Genomic DNA, 16,132 nt, shown 5'->3' on the forward strand with positions numbered 1-16,132 from the left:
AATAAATAGCTTTACAGACAAGCAAAAGCTAAATGAGTTCATCACCATTAAACTGGCATTACAGAAAATGTTAAAGTGACTTTTTTAAACTGAAAAAAAAGGTGTTAATTAGTAACAAAAAAAATATGAAAATATAAATCTCACTGGTAAAGGTAAATATATAGTAAAGATAGTGAATTAATCACTTATAAAACTAGTATGAAGGTTAAAAGACAAAGTACTAAAAATAACTATAATTATCTATGATAATTTGTTAAGGAATTCACCAGAGAAAAAGATGTAAGATGTGACATCAAAAATATAAAACATGGGTGGGGGGAGTGTAAAAATATAGAACTTTAGAATGCATTCAAACTCAAGTTTTTATCAACTTAAAATAAACTGTTGTAAATATAAATTGTTATATTTAACCTTCATGGTAACCACAAAGGAAAAAGCTATTGTAAATTCACAAAAGATAATTAGAAAGGAATCTAAGTATACCACTAAAGAAAGTCATCAAACCACAAAGGAAGAGAGCAAGAGAAGAAAAAAGGAACAGAGGAACTACAAAACAGCCAGAAAACAACAAAATGGAAATAGGTACATAACTATCAATAATTACTTTAAATGTAAATGAACTAGATTCTCCAATCAAAGACATAGAGTGGTTAAATGAATAAAAAAACAAGACTCACCCTGTGATAAACCATAATGGAAAAGAATATGAAAATGAACATATATATATATATAAAACTGAATCACTTTGTTGTGTAGTAGAAGTTAATACAACTTTGTAAATCAACTATACTTCAATAAAATACATTTAAAAAAAAGACTCATCTGTATCCTTCCTACAAGAGACTCACTTCACACTTAAGGACACACAAACTGAAACTGAAGGAATGGAAAAAGATATTCCATGCAAATGGAAACCAAAAGAAAGCTAAGGTAGCTATACTTATATCAGACAAAATATACTTTAAAATAAAAGACAAAGAAAGGCATTACATAATGATAAAGGGGTCAATCACACAAAGAGGATTAAATATTTGTAAATATTTATGCACCCAACATAGAAACATCTAAATATATAAAGCAAATATTAACAAACCTAAAGGAAGAAAATAATAATAGGTGACTTTAATACCCCACTTACAACAATGGATAGATCATCCAGACAGAAAATCAATAAGGAAACATTGGTCTTAAGTGGCACATTAGATCAGATGAACTTAACAGATCTATACAGAACAGTACATCCAAAAGCAGCAGAATAGCCATTCTCTCAAGTGCACATGGAACATTCTCCAGGATAGATCACATTGGGCCACACAACAAGTCTTAACTAATTTAAGAAGACTGAAATCACATCAAGGATATTTTCTGACCAAAATGGTATTGAAGTAGAAACCAATTACAAGAAGAAAACTAGAAATTTCACAAATATGTGTAAATTACAAAACAAGCTACTGACCAACCAATGGGTCAACAAAGAAATCAAAAGAGAAATTTAAAAAAAAATCTTGAGACAAATGAAAATGGAAATACAACATACCAAAACTTATGGTATGCAGCAAAAGAAGTTTTAAAAATAAAGGTCATAGCAATAAATGCCCATCTCAAGAAAGAATAAATATCCTAAGTAGACAACCTAACTTTACAACTCAAGAAACTAGAAAAAGGACAAAATTTAGCAGAAGGAAAGAAATAACAAAAATCAGAGCAGAAATAAATAAAATAGAGAGCAAAAAGACAATATAAAATATCAATGAAACAAAGAATTAGTTCTTGAAAAGTTAAAATTGAGAAGACTCAAATATATAAAATCAGAAATGAAAGAGGTGACATTACAACTGATACCACAGAAAAACAAAGTATTATAAGGGACTACTATGAACAATTATATACCAACAAACTAGATAACCTAGAAGTCATGGATAAATTCCTAGAAATACAACCATCCAAGACTGAATCACAAAGAAATGGAGCATCTGAACAGACTGATTACCAGTAAGGAGATTAAATCAGTAATCAAAAACCTCCCAACAAACAAAAGTCCAGGACCAGGTTGCTTCACTGGTGAATTCTAACAAACATTCAAAGGAAAATTAATACTAATTTTTCTCAAACTCTTCCAAAAAACAGAAGTGGAGGGAACACTTCTAAACTCATTTCATGAGGACACCATTGCCCTGATACTAAAACCAGACAAAGACACCAAAAGAAAGGAAAATTACAGGCTAATATCCCTGATAAACACAGATCTAAAAATCCTCAACAAAATATTTGCAAACTGAATTCAACAATACATTAAAAGGATCATACACCATAATCAAGTGGGACTTAATTCCAGAGGTGCAAGGATGATTCAGTATCCACAAGTCAATCAATGTGATAAACCACTTTAACAAAATGAAGGATAAAAGCATATGATCTGCTCAGTAACTGCAGAAAAAGCATTTGACAAAATGTAACATTCATTTATGATAAAAGCTCTCAAGCAAGTAGGTACAGAGGGAACCTACCTCAACATAATAAATATCACATATGACAATTCCATAGCTAATGGCATATTCAATGGTAAAAAGAAGAAAGCTTTTCTTCTAAGATCAGGAACAAGACAAGGATGCCCACTCTCACCACTCTTGTACAACATAGTATTGGAATATTTAATCAGACAGCAATCAGACAAGAAAATTAAATAAAAAGCATGCAAGTTGGAAAGGAAAAAGTAAAACTCTCACTATATTCAGATGACATAATTTTATACAGTCATCTTTTGGTATCCATGCGGAATTGGTTCTAGGATCCAGCCCTCACCAAAATCTGTGAATGCTCAAGTCCCATATATAAAATGGCATGGTATTTTCATGTAAACTATGTACATTCTCCCATATAATTTAAATCATCTCTAGATTACTTACAATACCTAATACAATGTAAATGCTATGTAAATAATTCTAAGTATGATGTAAATGCTATGTAAATAGTTGTGGGTGCATGACAAATTTAAGTTTTGCTTTTTGGAACTTTCTTTCTTTAAATTTTCAATCCACGGTTGAATCTGCAGATACAGAACTGGTGTATACAGACAGTCAACTGTATATAGAAAATTCTAAAGACACCACCAAAAATTGTTAGAACTAATATATAAATTCAGTAAAGTTGCAGGATACAAAATCAATACACAGAAATCAGTTGCATTTCTACACAGTATTAATGAACTATCTGAAAGACAAATGAAGAAAACAATCTTGTTTACAATTGCATCAAAAAGAATAAAATACCTAGAAATAAATTTAACTGAACAAGTGAAAGGCCTGTACACTGAAAACTATAAGACATTGAGGAAAGAAATTGAAGAACACAAATAAATGGAAAGATATTCTGTGCTCATGAATTGGGAGAATTACTGTTGTTAAAATGTCCATACTACCCAAAGCAATCTACAGATTCAAATGGCATTTTTCAGAGAAAAAGAAAAAACAATCCTAAAATTTGTATGGAATCACAAAAGACCTCAAATAGCCAAAGTAATCTTAAGTGATCTTAACCTTTGCTTGAGCAAAGGTGAAGACATCACACTCTCTGATTAAAAACTCTATTACAAAGCTATAGTAATCAAAACAGTATGGTACTGATATAAAAAACAGTCACATTGATTAACAGAACAGAAAGCCCAGAAATAAACCCATGCATATATATAATCAATTAATATACAACAAAGGAGCCAAGAATATACAATGGGAAAAGGACAGTCTCTTCAGTAAATTGTTCTGGGAAAACTGGACAGCCACATGCAAAAGAATAAAATTGGACCACTGTCTTACATTATACACAAAGATTAATGCAAAATGGATTAAAGACTTGAATGTAAAATCTTAAACCATAAAACTCCAAGAAGAAAACATAGGCAATATGGTTCTTGATGCTGGTCTTGGCAACAAATTTTTTGGGATTTGACACCAAAAGCAAAGGGAACAAAAGCGAAAATAAACAAGTGGGAATACATCAAACTAAAAAGATTCTGCACAGCAAAGGAGAAAAAGCAAAAAGGCAACATACTGAATGGGAGAAAATATTTGCAAATCATATACTTGATAAGGGGTTAATATCCAAAACATATATAGAATGCCTACAACTCAGCTAAAAATCAAACAATCTGATTAAAATATGGGCAGAGGAAGTAAACACATTTTTTTTTACAAAGAAGACATACAGATAGCCAACAAGTACATGAAAAGATGCTCAACATCACTAAACAACAGGGAAATGTAAATCAAAACCACAATGAGATATCACCTCACATCTGTTAGAATAACTATTATCAAAAAGATAAGAGATAACAAATGTTGGCCAAAATGTAGAGGAAAGTGAACCCTTGCGCACTATTGATGGGAATGTAAATGGTGCAGTCACTATGAAAAACATTATGAAGGTTCCTCAAAAAATTAAAAATAGAACTACCATATGATCCAACAATTCCACTTCTGGGTATTTATCCAAAGAAAATAAAAGCACTAATTCAGAAAGATGTATGCACCCCCATGTTTACTGTAGCATTATTTACAATGGCCAAGATATATAAACAACCTATATGTCCATGGATATATGAATGGATAAAGAAACTGTGAGATATATATATATATCTCAGCTAAGTGAAATAAGTCAGACAGAGAAAAACAGATACAATAGGATCTAACTGATATGTAGAATCTGAAAAAAAAAAAGTCATAGATACAGAGAACAGATTGTTCAGTGGTTCTCAAAGCTGGGGGTGAGGGGTAGAGGAAATGGGTGAAGGGAGTCTAAAGACACAAACTTCCAGTTATAAAATAAATACATCATGGGGATGTAATGTACAGCATGGTGACTATAGTTAATAATACTGTGTTGCATATTCGAAAGCTGCTAAGAGAGTAGATCTTATAACTTCTCATCACAGGAAAAAATTCAATAACTGTATGGTGACGATTTCAACTAGACTTATTGTGGTGATCGTTTTACAATATATACAAAATATCAAATCACTGTGTTATATACCTGAAACTAATATAATGTTGTATGTCAATTATACCTAATAAAAATCACCTAAATAAAAATAAATGTTATAAGTGCTCTGTTGAGGATTTTTGTAGCAGGGAACAAAAGGGGAAATGGGAGCCACAGTTAGACCTTCTGACAGGGACATCACATGCAGTTATGTAGTGTGCAAACTGCATAGTCATATGTGGTGACCCTGTTTACTTTCTCAGAAGCTTAGTACTCAAAAAAAAGAAATCAAAGTTCATATTTTATAAATTTAAAACAGATAAATCAGTGCTTAACACACTAAAGCTCAAGGTTTTAAAGACCTTTCCAGCCTTTCTTTCGTAAGCTAAAATAAAACTACATTTTAAACAAAACTGTATTTATCAATAATGGAAAATCAGTGGAGTGGCAAAATACTGTGATTAACTGGATAGAAAATTTGAGGGACTAGCTATTGTTACCCTCATAGTCATAGGCACAAAACTGGGAATAAGAAAAATTGAGAAACCTTCGTGAGATAACCCAGTTCAAATTCAAGGCCGAGACCCAAGTTCAAGGCCTGCACCTCCTCCTGAAACCACAATGCTATGTCACACCCACAGATTCTACTCTTTTACTAACCCCTTATCATGATGTCTCAAAATGAAATGAACTACTTGTAGGAGAACAGGAAAACTAGAATAAATCCATAGTGTCATTCCACTCAGACAAGATGGTGATGTCCATTTACGTTCATAACAATTGAAAGAGTAGTTTCACATAAAGGCCTGCCTTGCCTTGTATAGACAGAAAATAGGACCTCTACACCACGGGCTACTTGAGAGCAGAGAATGAGTCTTATTTCCACAACACAGGGTATGTCACCTGACACATATAGGCAGTTAGTAAAATACTTGTTGAATGACTGAATTAAATCATAAGTGTAAAGTTTTCTCCCACAGCCCTTTCTGCATCTGAGGTCCACATGAGTGTGTGAAATGTACAACTTAAAACTTTCTACATTTACTCATTCAAACTGTGGTGCCTATGGAAATGAGAATGACTGAAAGCTGGAGAGAGTGATTTGAATTCTCCAAAAAAAAAAAAAATACAACTCCCCTTCCTCTCCCTGCATTGTCTATCTGCTTTGGAGAGCAAACTACTTGCATAAGCTGAATGAGACACATCAGGCTCTGATAGCGGGTTCCAAGAATCTGCCCTGTGCCAGGCACTATGTGCACACAATAAGTACGAATGGCATAGAAACTGAGGCACAGCTGGCTTATTCAAGGCCACACGTTTTAAAAGGCAGGACAGGAATTCCAGCCAGATCTCCTTGATTTCAGAATTCATGCTCTTACTGCACCACAGTACTTTTCAAGATACATTAAATTATACAATTTATATAATGATAATCATGTATTACAAATGTAATCATGATTACAAAACTCATTACAATGTACTTCTTTACTTGCATTAACAGGATTGCTTTATTTCTTTCCTAATTCTTTCAGACAATCAGTCAATGTAATTTGAACAGTTAAAATACACTTTAAAGATGTGTGAGGATGATAATATTTTATTGACAAATTCAGTGATATGTTTGAATTAAATAGCAATTTGTCAAAAATTCTAATTGCCCACTAGATTTACAAGTGACCTACAAAACTTGTAAATGCTTATAATGCATAAACAAATTAGCATGGCTGCTTTATGAAGTGGTAAATTACACTGTGCCATCAGGCACATACAGGGGTGCCTCATTGAAGAACTGATTCAAAAGCATTCCTGAATGTTTAACTCTGATTTAAATTTCCTGTGTTAATAGCTACAACAAAACTTTGCAGAGTCTTGGGCAAATAAACATAATAACTACCAAAGATTTTCACTTTAGTGGAGGAGAAAGTAGTGACAGAGAATGCAGAATGTCTACCATTACAGAACTAAAAGAAATTGTAGTTGGCAGTTTGGAATAGTTAAGAAGTTCTTGTAGAGACATTTGTAAAGTTCTTTCTGCTAGTACTAAACTCAGCACTTTCTAGAAAGTGCTACACTGACATTATTCCATGTGGGAATTGTTTCTAAAGTAAATGGAAATGTCTTGTGTGTTGCATTTCATAATGAATTTCAAACTAAATAAATAGAAGAGATTTTAATGTATACACTAAAGAAAAGTCTGCTTTCTGCTCCAAACTGTTCTTCTCAAAGACTTCACATCACTCAACCCCGACTCCCTGGTCTTCAGAAGCTGAAAGAAGGATGGACTTTCCTGTCACAGTCACAGGGCATTGGTAGGAACTCAGGAAGGGGGTTGGGGGAGGGAGAAGAAAATGTGAACAAAGAGCCATGAATGACTATCCCCCCTTCTATTCACTTTCTCACTTAGGGGTTATAGTTGTGTAGCCCACTATCAGCATCACAGAAATAATAATAGAGGAATAGTTGCTGGCGGCAGCAGTGAACTTTGACTCTCAACTCCCTCCCACATAACCCTCAGGCATCCTAACATGATGATAAGGACTGTAATGGTATTGCCTGTAGAGAATTGTGCCAAAGCCTCTGATAGTATCAGGGATCTTCTGTGGTCCTTTGAGCCTTGAAAGGGTGAAAAACAGCTTGTAAAAGTTGCTTTTATTCAGATGTACACTCTGGTGAATTCCTGGTCTATGTGAACTTCTGTGATGTTTCAAAATGTCTTTAACAACATCTTCTGTCTTTTCAGTCTCCGGTGATACTTTGACACCTAATGTAACTGAAATATCACAACTGATGTCTTTTCTGAATCTACACACCTAAATATTTTAACAAATGTGGACGTGTAAACATCTAGAAACTGGTAAACATGACTGCTCATGGAGACTGGCTCCAAAAATAAATTTGCCTTGTATTATGTGAAAAATATGACATGGCTTTACCTCATGACTATGATTTTTTTCTTTCATAATTCTTGAATTCAGCTTCAGTAGAATGTGCAATACTAAAAAGCAATACTTTTGGAGTTTTTGTCTTCTGTTAAATTTTAACAAAATTGTTATAGCTAATATTTTTATTAGGATTAGTAAAATTTCTTTAAGTATTAGTAGAACCAAACTTTTAACATATCTATTTCCTCCTTCAAATGAATGATTTACAAAAATTTATTTTATAAATTTATTTCATAAACCTGATGTAATGAGTGCTTTAAGCAATTAACTACACAAAATATTTTTAGTCTATCTTGCCTTAAGTAAAAAATAAATTATCTAACAGTTTCTATTTTTTATTTAAGTTACATATCACTGAATTCAAGGCATTTAGTAATGTGTCAGACTGTGGGAGTTAAGTCATATGGGTAGTTCATAATATATGAACTATTTGTGTACTTTATTCTGCAAACAAATTTATTTGTTGCACTAGTTTTAAATCAGCATGGCCATTTGAAATTCAAAAATTGAAAAAAAAAAAAAAAAACAGTCCATCAAATTAGTTCACTAAAAAAATCACTGAGAACAAAAAAATGGAAAAGAAATTCCTCTAATATAAAATCTGTTTTTCTGTCTCTGCACATTTTAAATTAATCAATATATTTCTTATCAGTTTCCCATTATTATAAACTCTGTAAAGTTGACTGGTACCATAATGGCAGATGAACTAAAATAATTGACAAGAATCAAATATTTCTTACTTTAATTGGTACATAGGGATATTTTACACATATATATGCATAAGAACAAGCATGCTTATTTACATATGTATATGAAATAAGGTCACACAAATATCTATCACTTTAAAAAAGTTGATGGCATCACTGAGCAACTAAATATGAGAGATTTATTTCTAATAATCTTCCTTGCAAAATATTTCATGCTGTTTACCAGACAACATTCCAGAAATATGTATACCACCTAACTCATTTCTTAACTGCAAATGTGGTCACATGAATCCATTACAGAACTATAATAAAAATATGCATAATACCAATTTACCCTGGCATAAAGGATACATTGATAAATCTCTATCATAGAGGCAAATTTCAAGCTCTTGTCATTAGCAGCTAATATATGCACATCAAGGTGAAATAATAATACTGCAGCTGGTTATAAATTATAATTTAGATTTCCATGATTGATCTCTTTGCTCTTTATCTTATATTATTTAAATAAGGTTATCTTGACATATATTTGTAACAGTATTAGATATAAAGATGCACTTGATTAATCAGCCATAGTTTTTATAAAAGTACATCTATACATTAACAAAACCAGTAAATTTTTAACAAATATGCTATATCACAATATAAAAGACAAATTCTTCTTCCTCCTTTTCCATGCAACATTAATGAAGCATACATAACATTGTTACCTAGCTGGAATAAATTATTTTTAAATCCCCAGTATGTGTTTCTGTTATGAGTATATGTGAGTGTGTGTGCTAGCTGAATATACATATCCAGTTCCATCAGCCCTTCTAATAGTAGCATATGTAGGCATTTGTTTTCCATTTAACTGGAAAAACCAAATTGCTAGCAATAAGGCAGAAAGTAAAAAGAACAATTTTTTGTTTAAGTTATCTTGTCCTTTATATCATACTGCACAAACATGAGTAGAAACAGAAAAATTCTAACTTTAGAAACTGTAGCATGTAAATGCTTCCACCAGGCAAATTGTCACGACAAACTGGATAGCATCAGTGAAAGCAGCTCCATGCTTTCTTGGCTACAAAACTGGAAAGAGAAAACCTTGATACAAGAGACCTCTTCAGATAAAAACCACAGTTTTTCAGCCAAAGGCGACTCCTCTCTCTTCCCCAAAGTGTCTAATCAGCTAATTTCTAAATGTTATGAGTCAATAACAAACTATAGGCTCTTCTCTACTCTTTACTCTCATCCTAGGTCAAATTATTCGAAATTCAACTTTTTTAATGCACAAATGATAAATGAACATCTAAAACTTTATTCAAAGTTTAATAAAGAAAAAGTCTCCATCCAGATAGTTTATATAGACATTCAGAAAGATAGTGCAAATGATTATATAATCTAGAAAAAACAGAATTTTTCCAAAAGAATAGTGGAGTCAAGTATACCTTCCCAATTTCTACTTATGCCTTTACTAATGCATTGGAAATAACTCCATTGACAAAACTAACCTAATTTTCAGTTACGCCAAATAATACTATCTCAACCAGTTAAAATTTCAAAAGCACTGAGGCGGTAAATGGCAGTGACCCAAAATTCTATTATCACAGCTCAAGTTTCACTAACTTGTATTTACTTTGTCAACCCTAAATACAAACAATACAGCCACAATGTACATTAGAGAAAATGAAGAGTTCCCACCAAGTTTTTGCAATAGCTGCTTCTTTTTTTTTTTTCATGTAAAAGATACACGAACAAGATAACCATATTAAACTAAGAAATGGTAAAAAGAGAATGTATAAATAATTCTACATATAACATACTAATTACAAGTTTAAAGATAGTAATATTTACTGGTCAAAATGTTCTTCAGCAGAGATTTATCATCCTTTTTTGAGATGTTATAACAAATCAATCCCTTAATAATCACACAATTATCTGTATAATTCATGGGGAGAGGCAATTTATTAAAATGAAATTATTCATTAACACATTTGGAAACTTTGGGTGATTCATTCTTCTATTCCAATATCTAATAATTAAAACAGGTTAGTTATACACTCTAGTTAGATACACACTCTAAAAGCACCACACCAAGGAAAAGCAATAAGTTTGGAAATTTTAAATGTCCAAATATTTCTTCCACAGATCCTATTTGTGCTTTATTATTGTCTTACCTCAATGATTTTGTCATGAATCTCCAAGCCATCTGCTCTATCAGCAGGTCCATTTTCCAAAATCTTTGAAACATAAATTCCTTCCATTGGTGTTTCTTCTTGATTATCCTTTAAAAAATAAAACCTTTAGCAGTAAGAAAGATGTAAACAAAATTTTAAGTTGGATAAAAAACAATTTAGTAAATGTAACATTGCCAAGCCTCTCTAAACACGCAATTCTCTTTCTTAGCTGGAGATTTGGTACTGAATTTTAACTTACTTAACACCAAATAGTCATTAATCAAGATGACAGCTTTAATGAATGAACATCTTTGACAAGATTATCTAGTTACCTCATGTTTTTCAGTATACATAAAAGCTATGGGGAAAGGGCATGAACGAGGTGATAACAATGGGCTTCTAAGTACTATTTATAAAACATCTCATGTATAAAGAGGTATAGCAATTAAAAAGGGCTATAAGTTAAAGAAAACAAAAAGCATATCCACCCTAACTCTATAATTGGTTTGAAATGTGGTCATAGTTCTGAAAATATAACTTAGCCTCACGATGTGACAGATTTGGAAATATAGCTCTGACTGTATCTATTCACAGGGGAGACTGGGAGCTTACTCAAGTGTAAAATCCCAAAAGATCAACTCCAAATTGTAGGAGAACCCATTCAAAGCTAATCTTTACACAGTTCCAGGTACAATGAGACTAATGATTAATTAAACCTCAAACGCATAGCCAATATCATACATATAGGACGTTTTAGCAAGTCACAGAAAACCAATTACCCTGAAAAACTTATTTAGGGAAAATGTCCAATATTCTATAATAATACACTGTATAATTTTAAACGTCATTTCGCTTTATAGCAAGTTAAACAAAATTATTTCTCCTTAATCAGCCTTCTTTAACATGAATTTTAAGAGGCTCTTAAAAGTGTCTAGTGTCATCTAAATGTCAAACACCCTACTAGCATTTATAAAAATATTCCTTAGGGGAAAAGAAAACAAAAATGATATGCTGAAAAGACTTTTATCTTTTTTAATAAATGGCAACTCTTCTAGAAACAGAATACAGCAGTCATTAGTTGCTAGGTTTTTGAAATGCTAAATACAAAGAGGAAATATGTCATTGCCATCCTGGCCTGAACACAGCATATGTCCAACAATGCTCAGACAGTTTCTGTGGCCAACATCTGCAATGCAGGATGCCAAACTTTCAGGGCAGCTGATTGGAAAATGAAAGAACATGATTTTTTAAAAACTTCACCACCTTTCCTAGTTAGGATGAAAATTAAGTTGATGTACTATTTGAAGGATATGAAAGAACATTGCAACTACAGTATTTGGTATAAGTTTATTAACTCATGCATTTTAAAAACAATTGACATCAATGTAGAAAAAAATTATTCATTCAATTTAATAAAAAATTTGATTTGGGGAGCCAAAAATATATCAAATCAACTATCTTTTTTAGACATGGTATTACCTATGTAATTGTGAAAACAATTATCCCTCATTTCAACTTATTTTAACTCTTCATTCATTCATTCAAGATATTTTATAAACTGTCTGGCCTGTGTTAGCATCTGAAAACTGACCAATTTGACATAATAAACAAGAGGTACAAGCAAGCAATACACCTGTCTAAGATTATCAAGTAGAAATTGCCTATATGTGTTACTGTGAAATAGGTTTATTTAAGAAATTTGCCAACAGGGCTGTGCGATGTAGGTAAAATGTGAAATGTACTCTTTTTTTAAAGTAGCAAAGTTTGTTAGCTGTTGTTTTGTTTTATTTTTCTCAAAAAAATTCTCGGTTTGTTCTGGAATATTTATACTGGAACATTTGCATTTTGATGACAAGCACTATTTTAAAGATTAAACCTTCTTTTTTTTGTTTGTTTTTGTTTTTTTACTTAAAATCCACAAATGAAAGCTAAGTCTTCTATTATTTTAAGCAAAGAGTGAGTTATGCATTAACAGGGTGGGTTACCTGATTTGGTTGACCTCCTATAATATTGAATCCCAAAGTGTCATTTTCTCTTTCTAACACAATAGTGAATGGCTTATGTTCTCCATCCTAGAAGAAAAGGGATAAAATAACTGACTGGTTAAAAAATATAAAAGAAAAAAAATGCTACAATAAAGGTGTTTTTTAACTGTAAATAAATTGATTTGAAAAAGAGAAAACCTTAAAATCTTAAAATTAAGGATGGCTGAATTTGGGAGGTTAATTTCTTCCTGAATTTACTTTGAAAGTATGTATTTGAAGGAACAAGCATGCATGTGAGAAAAATAACTATTTTCAAAAATGACTAAATGGCTTTGCATGTTTATACATGCAGCTTTTATCCTAACTCAGCATCTGATTCTGACTCCACTGTAACTTAAACAGATTTCTGATTCAATGATGCAGGTATCCTTATTTTTTCCCTCCATTACAGATGAGTAAAATAAATTGTTAAAGAATCTAAGAATTATTTTATGTAATAATTTCACTTTGGAAAATCTTAAGGGATGTAAATAATAGTGAGCTATTTATAAATTTATTTCAACATTAATATTCACATTGCTACTGAAATACAGGATTTTGTAGGTTACAGTAATCGTAATTTTAAATGGTATTTTCATTTGGTTTTGCATAATTTCTGCAGAATTTTAAAAAGAGGATTTATGCTAACTAAATCAGTATGTACTGCTTTCCTGATGGCCAAATAACAGTTAAACAAACAGGAATTATATCTACAAATCTGCTTGTTAAAAAAGACCAATTTAAACATAAGATGAAATAGTGCAAGGCTATATGAATTTTATTCATGGTTATTCATATTATTGACTATCCTAGGAAATTACATATTTGGCAATTACTTCAGAATGATAAATTTCCATAAACATCATCACCACTGCTACCATCATCACCACCTTTTCCCAGGAACTTTTCCCAGGCAGTGTGCACAGCAGCCCCTGCTGGTAGTGGGAAAACATTTCTGAGCAGCACGGAGAAGCCTTTTGGGAAGCCGTCTGCAGATCATGGCCAGTTTTGCCTCACTTCTCAGAACCACAGCTTGACTTCTTGACTTGTTGCATGGACTTCTCTGTCATATAATCTAGCCTTGCTCCTTTCCACCAACCATTGTTTCCCCAGGACCTTGAACCCTGAACTGGTATTACAGACCATATTTCTGTGCTTCTCTCTGGTCCTCCCATTTTGTAAATTTACCTGGATGTAAATATGAGAGAGAAAGAATCATAGAGAGCATCCAATCTTTTAATAAGCGTGTGCTTCCGTTTATCAGAGTAGAAACAGTTCAGCCCCTCACACTTCAATTATCCTTTTTAGGTTCAAGGCCAGAAGCTTCTAGATTCGTTGCCTGAGTTGGAGGCAATGCCAAGCATTTCCAAATGGGCATCACCCTGGGTTGCTCCTCCCCAGGAGGTTGGGGAATGAAAACAGCTCCTTGAACGGAGTGTAAGTTCTGCTAAATCCCTGCTCACCATGGCAGCGGCCAACAATGTCAAACACTGTGCAGAAGTCCTTCAGAAGAGAAGGAACATCTTTATAAACAACCTCTTGTCACGAGCCGCTGCAAAGAGGCTTGTTTATTCGGTCAGAAAGCGGGCAGTCCAGGAACACAGTTCAGGGCCAGCAGCCTCGACAAAGAAGGGAAATATCCCGGGAGCTCACACGGCTAGTCTGAGCGCAGATAGATGTGAGCTCTAAGACTAGGTTCCCCAAGTCTCACACTCACCCACTCACGTTCCACTAATAATGAAATCTGGAAGCACTTAAGGACTATTTAGGGAAGGTCAGGGTGATGAAAAGAACCCTGCAGGTCTAAGAAATCCCATCTCTTAATTTCTTAACTCCAAGTTATCCTGGTTTCCCGTATCCCTGAGTCCCTGTGCTGAGTACAAAGTGGCTGATATGGGTGGTTTGGTAGGGAAACTAAGTCATGCAGAGCTAAAGGTGTGGGAATGACACGCCCCGGGATGCTAGCCAGCGGGAGAGGGGAGGCAGGGTAGGAGAGGTCCTCGCTACCTGGCTTTCCTTCTCTAACTGGCTTCAGGCCGAGGCCGAAGGTACAAAAACTACGCAGAGAGGGTAGGCAGGAGAGTGAAAGATGGGAAGCAAGGGTCTGGGTGGGAAAAGGAGTTTTCCTAATTCCTCCTTCTCCGCCGAAAAGTTGGAATTTAATCTGTTTAACTCTTTTCCAACCCCAATATAAGAGGAAAGGGGACAATCCTTGTAAACTGCAATACTAATACACTCGAAAGATGATCAGGGCCGTGGATGCTTCTTCCTACCACATAAAGAAGGATGTCACCTTGCGAAGGAATTCTGAAGTGCCAGAAAGAACCGTTCCCCTTTCCACCCCGATCGACCCTTTCCCGGGTGCCAATCCCTCAGCGCTTACCCGGCCGCCGCCGCCGCCCGGGTCCCTGGCGAAGTTGCGGACGTGAGCCATGTACTGGGTGAACTTCTCCTGGTACCTGCGGGCCGTGAGCTGCACCTCCCCCTGCAGCGCCCAGAGCTGCGCCAGCAGCGCCTTCTCGCGCCGCCTCCAGGCCAGGACTTGAGGCCCTGGCGCTCGCCCGCTCCCGCCACGGACTCCCGGCGCCCCGCCGCGGCGGACCCCGGGCGCTGAGCCGCAGCCCCCCCGCGCGGACGCGTCCCCGCCGCCCCGGCCGCCCGGCCGGGAGACGCAGCCCCGGCGGCGGCGGCGGCGGGCAGGGCCGAAGTCGCAGCGCTCGACGTGCGCCGCCAGCTCGCGCAGCCCGACCGAGTGGCCGCAGCCGCGGGCGCGGTAGTCGCACTGGGTGCGCAGCTTCTGGACGAGGCTGCGCAGAGGCAGCACCCGGTACAGATCGCCCGGCGCCAGGGGCTGGCACTGCAGCGGGCACCGGCGCCGCCGCGCCGCCCAGGGCAGCAGGCAGCGGGCGCAGAAGACGTGCCCGCACGGCGTGCACAGGGGCTCCTCCAGCACCTGGCAGCACAGCCTGCACTGGAAATCCGGGTCCACCGCTTCGGCAAAGCGCTCCAGGGCAAAGCCCATGGTAGGGATGGGGGAGAAGGGAGAGCGAACGAGGAGTCCACTTTCTCCGAACCCCTTGTCCCCCCACGAACTACCCCAGGGACAGCGCACCCGCTGCGGTGGCTCGTCGGAGGGGAGGAGAAGGGTGAGGGGTTGTGATCTCAGAGTTTGTTTGGCTTGAAGTTTTCTGGCTCCGACTAGGTCCCCTGACTCTGCCGTATTGACACGAATAGACGCCACCTCCAGTGGCCTCCCTCCCCCCCAACCACCACCCCCCCCCCACTCCCAACCTGCCCACTCCTTAGCTGCTCTGCAATTTAGGTTC

General features: G+C 35.6%; 1 protein-coding gene across 1 annotated transcript in view; it reads right to left on the minus strand.

Moving 5' to 3' along the window:
- Nucleotides 1-15,828, minus strand: part of PDZRN4 (PDZ domain containing ring finger 4) — a 378,629-nt gene extending 362,801 nt beyond the window's left edge. The window contains exons 1-3 of the mRNA XM_061204814.1: nucleotides 15,190-15,828; nucleotides 12,768-12,854; nucleotides 10,783-10,890 (exon numbers count right to left, since the gene is read on the minus strand). Coding sequence (XP_061060797.1) covers nucleotides 10,783-10,890; nucleotides 12,768-12,854; nucleotides 15,190-15,828 — 834 coding nt within the window. The remainder of the gene's footprint in view (nucleotides 1-10,782; nucleotides 10,891-12,767; nucleotides 12,855-15,189) is intronic.
- Between the last annotated feature and the right edge of the window lie 304 nt (nucleotides 15,829-16,132).

The sequence above is a fragment of the Eubalaena glacialis genome, chromosome 11 (assembly GCF_028564815.1).
Source record: "Eubalaena glacialis isolate mEubGla1 chromosome 11, mEubGla1.1.hap2.+ XY, whole genome shotgun sequence".
Taxonomy (NCBI): domain Eukaryota; kingdom Metazoa; phylum Chordata; class Mammalia; order Artiodactyla; family Balaenidae; genus Eubalaena; species Eubalaena glacialis.